At 36.3% G+C, this 11,761-nt stretch overlaps 1 protein-coding gene across 1 annotated transcript; it reads left to right on the forward strand.

The window, feature by feature from the left end:
- The first annotated feature begins 399 nt into the window (after positions 1–399).
- LOC106873580 (uncharacterized) lies at positions 400–5,800 on the forward strand. Its single transcript, XM_014921013.3, has 6 exons — positions 400–537; positions 2,909–2,988; positions 3,783–3,976; positions 4,079–4,202; positions 4,913–5,068; positions 5,578–5,800. The coding sequence occupies exons 2-6, from the start codon at positions 2,916–2,918 to the stop codon at positions 5,709–5,711; spliced, it is 681 nt and encodes a 226-aa protein (XP_014776499.1). The 5' UTR covers positions 400–537; positions 2,909–2,915; the 3' UTR covers positions 5,712–5,800.
- The last annotated feature ends 5,961 nt before the right edge of the window (positions 5,801–11,761 follow it).

The raw sequence follows: 11,761 nt of genomic DNA on the forward strand, positions 1-11,761 counted from the left end.
TTGAAAATTCTATTTCAGAATCGGAATCTCCAGAGCCTAAAACGTGGGATTCCGTAAAAAAAAAAAAAAAAATTAAGGGTGGGAAGTGTTCCGTTTACATATCCCCCATCTGGACCGAAGAAATGATATGGTTACGGCAAGAACATTAATTTCCAGTTTCAACTAAGGCGGTGAGCGTGTAGAATCGTTACCATGCCGGACAAAATGCTTAACGGTATTTTTATCTGAGTTCAAATGCCGCCAAGACCAAACTCGACTTTCATACACTTTCGAGGTCGATAAAAAGAGAACCAGTCAAATAAGTCAAATACTGGAATCGATATAATCGATAAACCCCATCATCCAAAATTCCAGGACTAATAAAGTAGTTAGAGCCGGTCAAATCAGCAACGGTTGACAGTTGTGGTATAAATTTACGTAGAGAACTATTTCCTTGTGTCACCGGCAATTTGATTGGCCAGCGAAATTTAAATCTCTTTCCCGTTAAACAACAAACAAACTCGACTCATTCATTTATTTTTAATTCGATTCTTAACGGTAATTATTTACTTTTGTTTCATCTTATATCTGCTTTTTATACGTGTGTGGCTATCTCTATGTGTATTTGTTTATTTTCAATTAGCATGGTCTTTTCTTGACATTTAAAAAGAGAAATTAAATCCGTTGTGGATGTATTTAAACATGTTATGTGTAATATATAATATATGTGTATTTGTTAATTAAAAAATGAACTTGGTTATTTCTTCATATTTAAAAAATTAAATCCGTTTGTGTGTGTAAATATATATATATTTAAAGCGGACAAGAGATGTATGTGGGTGTATTTTAACCAGCCTTCGATTTTTTTCTGTTCAAAGGGTTTTTTAACTCAATATTTACATTCTATTGTTTATAACTTTGTTTGGTTCGAGATCCTCGGTTTCAAAAGAGAATACACATATATGTGTGTGCGTGTGTTTGACGATAGCTTAGATGGCCAAAACTGCGAACTTACTGTCAGCAACATTCTTATATAAGAATAATAAAAGTATAGATTAAAACATTTGATTAATGTAAGACAAACTATATGTATTTCGTTTTTGGATTTGATTTGCAAGATTCTTTATGTGAGTTCGTGTGTTGCAGCGTATTCTGTGGTGTCTGGGGAGAGTCAGTCTCTTTTAGTGCCTTATCATTTAACACACAAGACGCAACGAAAGTTTTAGAAAAATACAGACGGAAATAAGTGGAAATTTCACCGGTGAGTCTGTGAAATTATAAGACACTAAAAGAGAAGGACTCTCCCCAGACACAACAGACTATATATATATAATCTTAAAGTTCGTTAATTCTCGGATTAACGATAATATTTTATGTTCATAATATCTTTAAATCCACCATTATTTATTTTTAAGTTTCCTATTTGTTTTATGCTCATATTTTCATATTCAGGATGAGAAAAGGTCCCCATGCTTTTTCGTTCTATTTCCCCCTCTTGGCAATTTATTGTAAAGTATTCATTCTATCACCAACTGTCTTGTTAAGTAATTCTACGTTACGCTTTTATCTTAGCAAACGAATAAAGAGGAATTTTAAAATGCTGTTATTGAATCATTGAGTTCAGATGATAATGGAAATAACATATAGTAACGTTGTCTCAGTGTTAGTGTTAACATATAGTATAACGTTGTCTCGAAAGTTATGAAGAAACAAAGCTGACCCGTGTGAACTTTTTGAAACTCTTCTCTCTACACTTAAACATTTTTTTCAGATCAAATTCTGATATAATCGGGATCGACATTATCTGAAGCTCATTTGTAGAAATTTGTTTATATATTTTATATCATTTTCATGTTTTAATTAATAAATTAAATTAGTGGAATCAAGAGATGTTATTAAAACAGAGGTGAGTGATATAAAGCTCCTTCCTCAGTCCTGCTGATTCCAGGAATCCAGGAAGCAGGCCTTCTGCTCCCTGGATTCTGTGGTGTATCTATTCCCCACCTGGATAGGACGCCAGTCCATCACAAAATTATTTCTTTTGTCAGCTGAGAGGACTGGAACAATGTGCAGTGGGGTGTTTTGCTTGAGGCCACAGTACATTGCCTGCTCCAGGAATTGAAACCATAATCTCCCATGTGCCTCCACTTATGATAGTGACAATTTCTTCCGTCGTTGTAAGACTAGATATTAGGGGCGGCGAGGGAGAAAACATGATTACAGCAACTTAAGTCCTTGGCTGGTACTTTATTTTACTGTCCCCAACAAAGATGAAAGACAAAGTTGACTTTAGCAAGATTTGAACTCAGAATGTAAAGAGCTGCAATAAACAAATACTGACCTTTTAAGGATTTTGCCAGTCCCAAGTTCATTTCTTGACTCGGTGTGTATTTTGGGGGTGGGGGTGGAATGAAAGGCAAAAACTGATTCTTGTGGGCCTTGAACTTGTAAGGACAAAGGGAAAAAAATTAGGTAACACAGCAAAGCACTGAAAGATCCTTTTATTTAACTGTTGACTCCTTGATTTTAACATTATTCATCATCATCTTCATCATCATCATCGTTTAACATCTGTTTTTCATGCTGTCATAGGTTGGACGGTCTGACAAGAGCTAGCATGCCCAAGTGCTGCACCATGCAGTGACCTGAATAATAATAATAATATCAAAAAATCCCTTAGGAATGAGAACCCAGGTTCGAAATTTCCCCAAAACACCTGATAAAGGCTGGAAGGTATATCAGCTGAAACTTCGTGTTAACAAACAAGATGAGGATAAATATCCCTCAAATGTAAATAATGAGATTTGGTCCTTTATATAATAGCTGTGTCCATAGCCTTCGTCAAGCCACTGTCTGGGTGTATATCTTAATTATTGGCTGATCATTAATTAATTTGGTTGATTGATTTGTTTGTTTTTTTTTTTGGCAGCTTCACTATGACGTCAATACACTTTGGGTTCTTAGCCAAAGAAAATGTTGGGTCTTCAGCCAATTTAAAGGGCAGAACAGGTATTTATCATTTATCTTTTACTTATTTCAGTCATTGGTCCAAGGCCATGCTGGGGCATTGCCTTCAACCACCCCAAATACTTTCTCTTTTCTTAAGTCTGTTACTTATTCTGTGGCACTCTTTTGCTGAACACATTGAGCACATTGCTTAAATAACCACCCCAAACAGGGGTGTTAAGTTACTGGATCTACCAATTTACATATTAAATGCATTCCTGGAACTGGTATGTTTATATTAATGATTTGTAGATACGTGGTGTTTCGTTATTCAACCATAACATACTATAAAGTATGTTAAATGTTATTATAAGTCAATACCATGTTCTACTGTGTTAGCAGTGCGCTTTACATTATTTTGTTAAGCTTATTTCTACAGATATTTCTATAGAAATTGAAGCCAGCATTGATTTTTGCTACATTTTGTATCAAGATGTCAGATGTAAACAATGCGATGAAAGACAAAAATGGCTAATGAGTGTTTCTGCCATATTTCGGGGGTTGTTGTTGCCCCTTCATCCACACGCATCTAATCCATACTCACCTTTATATGTACATGCGTGGTAAGCTTTCACTAAGTTTCTGTCTACGAAATTCACTGACAAGACATTAATAATGGTGGGGCAATAATAGAAGATACTTGACTAAGGTGTCACACACAGGTATTGAACCCCAAACTATTTGTTAGCCAAGCATTACTATCATGGTTACTGAAGATGAGACAAAATTTTTTAAATGGTTGTAATATGAAATATTGCAAATAATTCAAGGTTTTAATTTAAAATTTTTATTGACAGCTTCTAACCAAAAAGAACTCCAAGAGAACTTTGTCACACCTCGCCGTGCTCTGGGGGATGTTAATAAAAATGTGCGTACAGGGCAAACTCCATTGTCAAAACCAGTTTTTCTTGGAGAGCAAAATCCTGAAAAAGAATCGTGCAAGAAGAAGAAGAATCGTCGTGCTTTAGCCAGTATTTCAGAGAATGAATTGGTAAGTTGTTCTTTGTCTTTGAGCTGGTGCTACCATTGTTGTCATTTACAAGGAATTTCTAAAAAATGTCAGTTCTAAATATTTCTGCTTTTCTTGTTACAGAAACAAGATTTCAAACCAAAGAAAGGTTTGGAGAAACCAGTCAAAAGTTCTCTGACTGCAACAAGTAAGAATCTGGCTTCCCATGATGATATCGAGAAAGCATACAGACCGCTACAGGAAAACGGTAAATGTTATTTGATATCAGTTGTTTGATTCAAAATGTCTAAATGTCCAAGACGAAGTTGTTCATCATAATCAAGCTTTCATGGTTCAGACGGAATTTGTTGACATGGATTTCCTGTGGCCTGATGCCCTTCCTGCCAGCAACTTTTCTACATCTGGACATGTTTTCTTAGAAGATTGCTAATGAATGATTCTGTGTATACGATGGAAACACCCATATACACCTATCATGTGATGTCAAGACAAAGGAGACAAAAGACCTATCTGCTATGCATATATACATGCATACATACATACATACATATATATATATATATATATATATATACATATATATATATATATATATGTAACCAACACCAGTGTCACATGACCAGCCCACTTAAAAGTACTTTGGATCGTAGGGCGACGTGCCGTGCTTGAGGAGACCAACTGAGTCAAGTACATCAACAGCAATATCAAAATCAAATCAAATGGAAATTGTAGTTGTGTTCTGTTTCCATCTACCGTAGTCACTCACAAGCCATTGGTCAACCTAGGGTTGTAGTAGAAGACATTTACCCAAGGTGCCAGACTGGGATTGAACCTGAAATCACGTGGCTGCTGGCTGAACTTGTTAACCACACAGCCACACCTGGCACGGTTTAAAATCGTTTTTTTTTATTGTTCTGTTTACTGTTTATAATTTATGGTTTCCATACTGTTTTTCAGACAACTATGAAGATATTTGGCCAAAGAAAGAGCGTGCCAGTTCCTACTTAGACAAACTTTTAAGTTGGAAGCCATCTTGTTTTCAAATTTGGCAAAGTGAAGGAAGTGATTCAGATCACGGAATCTCGGACGATGAAGAATTGCCAATACTTTCAGGTATAGCTTATTTCTTCTTTAGGTGTCGTGTCCAGAATGTTGGACATAAACAATCATTGTCCTGTCACAATTCTCTTCTGTTTGTTTTGCTGTAACCGTTCCACTTCATGGCAAAGTATGGAAAGTGATTCAGGCCATGGAATCTCTTCCAACCAGTTCATCAAGCTTGACCTCCATATCATCCTTCCTCTTAATCTGCTTTAATCTTTAATCTCTCCGAACATCTCTAAATTCTTCAGATCATCTTTCCTCATCACATGACCAAGAAATCTCAGTTCCTTTCTCCTCATCTCTTGAAGCAGTTTTCTATTTACTGCAAGAGGCTGGATCTGGTCAGTTTGAACCTAAAACAGGTGAAATATTTTGATCTGATATGATTGGTTTAAATGGTGACAGGTTCAAAGGTACAAAATCCTTTGGGTCTTTTTTTTTTTTCATATTTGTTTATACTTTTTGTTATTGTATTTGTGTGAAATATCGTTCTCCCATTTTCGTTTCTTTTCTTTCAGAAACGGGTGATATCTTTGAGAAGGCTTTGTACTCTAGCACCGAAATTCAGTCCGTCCAACCTGAAGCTGAAGATCTAACATTACCAGACATCGATGAACTTCTCCTCCTGTCGGACTCAGATGAACAGAGTTAAACAAACACTAAACATCTCTCATTGAAACTCTCCTCTTTTAAATTTTTCTGTATAATAAAACTTTATTTTTTATCATTTTTTTTTTTTTATACCAGAGTTTCATTGAGTGTTTTCTTTTAATATTTTGCTGTTGAAGACGGTGAGCTGGCAGAAACTCTCCATTCTGAGTTCAAATTCTGCCTAGGTCGACTTTGCCTTTCGTCCTTTCAGGGTCGATGAATTAAGTACCAGTTGCATACTGGGTTGATTTAATCGACTGGCACTGGCCCCCTCATGAAAAGTTTATGGAAGCAGATTTTCTACAACTGGATGCCTTTCCTGTTGCCAAATCTTGTTTCCAAGGAAGATAATGTTCCCTTGTGATCAAGCATGTCTTTGTTTTTTTTTTCTGCTCGATATTGAAAACAAACATAGGGGACCATAAATCAGAGAAAAGATGCACTCGTACATCTGTCAGTAGAGTGGGTATTTTATCTGGAATGTATAATATTAAATATCCATCATGGCTGATCTTACCAATTGGTTTCATATAAAGAATACAATGGAGTAACAATCTGAGGGAGAGAGAGAGCTAGCAGGATGGAGATGGTGGCAAAGTGCTGGACATATGCAATGATACAAGGAAACAGGGCGTGGATGTAACACAGGGTCAAAAGGACAGGATTGGGGAGTGGGAGGTAAGCCTAGTGCATGAAGTGGAAATGTGAGGAAGAGAAGAGACGTAATTTCGTTTGTTGTGGTAGAATGTGTGAAGGACACAGTGCTTCTGGAACTCAGTTTCACCGATGTGGGTGGGTCTTCTCAAGAACTTAATATCACCAGACATCTCTATCCATTGTCATTTATTCCGTGAGGCCCAACATCCTGAGATTGGTCCTTACCTATTCATCCTATGTCTTTCCTAGGTCTCCCTCTTCCACAGGTACCATCCACTTTCAGTGATCGACACTTCTTTGTGCAGCTATCCTCATTGATGCGCATCACATGTCCAAACCAATGTAGTCTTCTCTCTTGCATGCTTCATTTGATTCCTCTTCTGTCCAACATTTCTCTCAATACATTTGCACTTTGTTGTACATGCACACTGAGGTTGCAAATCGAATGGCAAATACCACCTTCATGTCACTCCAGTCTACAGACGTCTTCTGAATTCAGAGCCAATGTCTCACTATTATGGAGTAGAGTCATTCACACACAAGCATCATCAGATAATAAATATATATATATATATATATATATACACACACACATATATTTATACATGCATACAAAAACGAAGTGTATATATATATATATATATGTAATTTTGGGGACTAATGAGTATATGTCAATTAGTGTGTTGAGTAAAGCACGTCGACAGTTTCGGGCTACCTGGTGTCATCCATAGTTGTGATATATTTCCTCTGGATCAATGACAAGATTTCCACTGTTAGTTGGGATAATAATTAAAGAAAGACCGATTCGGCACAATTGCCTATGTATAGAAAGATAGAAAAAATTGATTTAGAACTGGCGTCTACTTTTCAAAACTGGAGCATAAATGTATTTGTTAGAAATAGCAGTTAAATTAATTGTCTTGAATGTGCAGAAGTATAGAATAATTATGCTATCTTTGAACAAGCTAGAACTAAACGGGAAGAGATTGAAATTTATAGATCTAAGGGAAGTAAATCGTAAATTTATATCATGAGTTACTTCCCTTGATAAAACAAAAATGCGTTTTATTTTTTGCTCCCAGTATTTCGGAAGATTCATCGTTGCTGGAATTATATAAACTTCATAATAGGCGCAGGTGTGGTAAGTAGCTTGCTTACCAACCACATGGTCCCGGGTTCAGTTCCCAAAGCCTTGTAAGTGGATTTGATAGACGGAAACTGAAAGAAGCCCGTCGTATATACGTATATATATATATATATATATATATAGATAATAATAACCCTCCCTTTATATTTCTATGTAAACTAGCGTTCTTATTACTAAAGCCCATGGAATAATATCGTTGACCCCTTTATATCTCTATGTAAACAAACCTTCTAACGGTCACTGACCATGTAACATCTCGGCTCGTAAGTTACCCAATGATTTCGTTTTGTCTTGCTATTATATGTTTTATTATGATCTCCCTGAAGAGAAATGAATGAGGACACCAACAGCTCTTTATTCTTTGTGAAAGGACGATCATTTATTTCGAAACATATATGTAGGAATTAAAGGAACTTTCATCGACATGCGTTTTGCTCCATTTATTATTATCCATATCCTCTCAAAATGTATCACTTTAACTTGGCATATCAACCTGTAAAACGGTTGTGATATCTAGTTTTTTAGTGTAATTTTGCTACCTCTGGTAACTATTAACGTATTCAAATTATCGAAAGTTCTAATAAATGAGATAATATTAATATATACATAAACCTATATATATATATATATACGTATGTGTGTGTATAAGTCTGCATCTTTCTGCTTGTGTCTGGCCCCTGTTCACCGCTTCACAACCAGTGTAGATGTCTTCGTGCCTGCGTAACGTAGCGGTTCGGCAAAATTAACGATAGAGTAAGTACCAAACTTAAAGAAACAAAACAAAAACACTCACCACACCCCCCGAAAACTACTACCGAGGTTGATTTGTTCGACTTAAACCCTTCAAAGCGGTGCCCCCAGCAAGGCTGCCATCCAGTGATTGAAACAAGTGAAGGATAAAACTATAACAGAAAACTACAATGGTTTTTGAGGAGAATCTCTCTACAACATTTATCCTTTTGATGTTCACATAACTTTTAAAGGAGAGGAAGGAATTAAATGTACAAGTCTATAACTGCTTCCTTACAGAACATCATTCATAATTTTCAATGTCTACTTCATTTATTAATCCGGCTTTCAATACTTTATATTCTAACATATTTCAAGAAGCTCAACTAATGGGCTTTCTTCTTTTATTTAGCAGTAAATTTTCTTTTCAGGAACTTCCTCAGCTTTCTGTAATAATCTTTTTAGAATGGTTTAATGTATTTTTTTTAATGTATATATATTGACAAAAATATAATTGTATTACGTCAGTGCAGTTATATCAGGTTTACAACAATGAGTGAGAAAAGAATGCGACAAAATGACAAGAAAGCAAAGCAAGGGCTTGCTTTGTATACGTTATAATGCGCAAACACACATACATACATACATACATACATACATACATGTAGACATACAGACTGATAGATAGATAGATAGATATTGATAGAAAGCTATTGATAAACAGATAAATACTCATAGCTATTGATAGAGAGATAGATTGATAGATAAAAACATAGATAGATATTGATACAGAGAAAGACAGATAGATTAGCAAAACAGAATCACATGATAAAATAGCTTAAAAGAGCCTTAGAAATAAAGCATTTCTTAGTATATTGCATCTCATCATCGATTCCTCTACAATTTTGATGCCTCAAGAATTCTAGATTTCTTTAGGACGGTGGATTGGCAGAACCGATATAGCATCGAATAATTTGCCTTGCGTTTCTGTACGTTTCAAGTTCATATCCTGAGCTCGACTTTCTATTTCTTCTGTTCCGGGTCGATAACATAAAGGAAGCAGTTGAGAACTGGGGCCGCTGTAATTGATTCGCCCCTCCCACAAAATGCCGGGCTTTTGTCTGTAGAGTAGAAAGAATTATTATTATTCTTAAGGCACCGAGTTGGCAGAGTCGTTAGCATGCCGAACAAAATGCTTAGCGGCATTTCGACCATCTTTACGTTCTGGGTTCAAATTCCATCGAAGTCTACTTTGCCTTTCATCCTTTTCGGGTCGATGTAAACAACTTACTCGATACCCCGAAACTGCCGGCCTTGCGTCAAAATTTGAGATCATTATTAAGGCGGTGAAAAAGGCGGCGAGCTGAGAGAATCGTTAGCACCGGCGGGCGAAATGCTCAGCGGTATTTCGTCTGTCTTTACGTTCTGAGTTCAAATTCCGCCGAGGTCGACTCTGCCTTTCATCCTTTCGGGGTCGATAAACTAAGTACCAGTTGCGTACTAGGGTCGATCTAATCGACTGGTCCCCTCCCCACAAATTTTGGGCCTTGTGCCTAGAGTAGAAAAAGAATCGTTAACACGCCGGGCGCTGCAAAGCGAATGATAATTATCAAATGTCTCAACTAACCCTCCTCCTCCTCCTCCTCCTCCTCGTCACCACCACCATCATCATCGTCGTCGTTGTCACCACTACCACCACCATAATCATCATCATCATCATCCATGTTTTAACGTCTACTTTTATATGCTTGCATGGATCAGACAGGTGCATGTTGGGGGTAGAGTTTTCTACGGCCAGATGCCCTTCGTGCAACCAGACCTCGTTGGATGCCATGTGACGTCATATTCTCTTTCTGTCGAAAGACAAACAATCCAGACATGCCTGTCCGTAAATACACCCGATCCAGCATCCGAAAGACCCAAGAAGCAAAAGATAATTTAAGTACACAGTCGTTAACAGCACTTCTAGAAAGAAGAAGGTGGGTTTACGGATAAGGTCATTATTTCTTGCAGCCTGTACTGTAAAGCTATAGGAATATTGATACATACAGCTGGCTTCATGTAGGCTTTTGGTTATAATGCGTGGCCATTTCTTAATTAAATTCTGCTAGCAGAGACAGAAATGATATTTTCCAATTGATATCAATATTAAAAGAGAATGCTTGCAACGGGCGACACAATCGCATCGAAGCAACGACAAGAAATTAAGTCTAACCGTTCACATTTCAGCTCTGATTAATTCAAAGTAATTTGTTAGATTCCAAGTAAACGAAGGACAGAAGAATGAAAGAAAATAAAGATCATATAGAACCGTGTTTGAGGTTGTAAGATTGCAAAATCGTATCTGTCTTTTTATCTATTAGCATTATTACGAGAAACACACGTGGATGCATGCGCCATGCCATTTAATGAATGGCGGCTTTGCTTAATATCTCGCGACAGAAAGAACAAAAAAAATTTCCCCATTTTTATTATTTGTGTGTAGAGATATTCAATATTCATTCCGATGTTGTCATTTAACTCCGGGTCAGCCGAGATCGGACACACGTATGATGAAATAATACAAATGATATATGAGCATATGCATCTATACATACATATATGTACATACCTACATCTACATGTATATATAGATGCATATCCGGGTACAGGACGTCGAAAAAGGAACGGGAACATAAACAAAGCACAAAAAAACCGGACTTTTTTTTACGGACAACAGAATGAAGACATAGGAAAACAGAAGAGCCACTTATGGATTTTAGTGAGGCAGAGATGATACGAGGGTAGAAATGGGTCGACAGTAAGGGCTGCATGCACTCGACGCCAATTCTATTCTGGGAGAGGCGGTGGTGGTGGAGATTCTATGATTAACATCTTTAATTGTAGTCAAAATATACTAATTAGAGAATAACATATCTTAATATTCCGTGCTGCATGTACATATGTATATATGCGCTTATATATATATATATATATATATATATATATATATATATATATATATATATATATATATATATATATATATGTGTGTGTGTGTGTGTGTGTGTGTGTGTGTGTGTGTGTGTGTGTGTGTGTATAAGCGCATATATGACATATCAGTGCAAATACTTACATATACACGGACAAACACAAACACCCCGCCCCACCACACATTGTACGTAATGTGTGGTTCCCATTTTTAAACTTTTCTCTTTTATAATTTTATTCGATTTTTAGTAATGATTCAACAATACTGTCGTGGCTAATTGATAAAATAATAATAATCAGTTTCTTTTTTATTTTAAACAAGAAAATGGAGTTTATTACTGGAAAACATAGCAGCCATGAAACGGCAAAAAAAAAGAAGAAAAAAAAGAGTCATGACTAGTTTTTCATCCAAAGGAAGAAAAAAAAAGGAAAGAAATCTTTTGCAAAATACTCGAATCATTAGTATAGAGCTTCGAGTTCAAATTACATTAGAAAAAGAGCAAACAAAATACTGAGTTCATTTTCACAGAATTCTCCATACATAGAAA

The sequence above is a fragment of the Octopus bimaculoides genome, chromosome 18 (assembly GCF_046866305.1).
Source record: "Octopus bimaculoides isolate indiv1 chromosome 18, ASM4686630v1, whole genome shotgun sequence".
NCBI classification, from domain to species: Eukaryota; Metazoa; Mollusca; class Cephalopoda; order Octopoda; family Octopodidae; genus Octopus; species Octopus bimaculoides.

Bases quoted from the DNA above. Each gene is read 5' to 3' on its own strand.
- LOC106873580 (XM_014921013.3), top strand. From the start codon at position 2,916: ATGACGTCAATACACTTTGGGTTCTTAGCCAAAGAAAATGTTGGGTCT. The intron at 2,989-3,782 runs GTATTTATCATT...TTTTATTGACAG, and splicing joins CAATTTAAAGGGCAGAACAG to CTTCTAACCAAAAAGAACTC. The intron at 4,203-4,912 runs GTAAATGTTATT...ACTGTTTTTCAG, and splicing joins CAGACCGCTACAGGAAAACG to ACAACTATGAAGATATTTGG.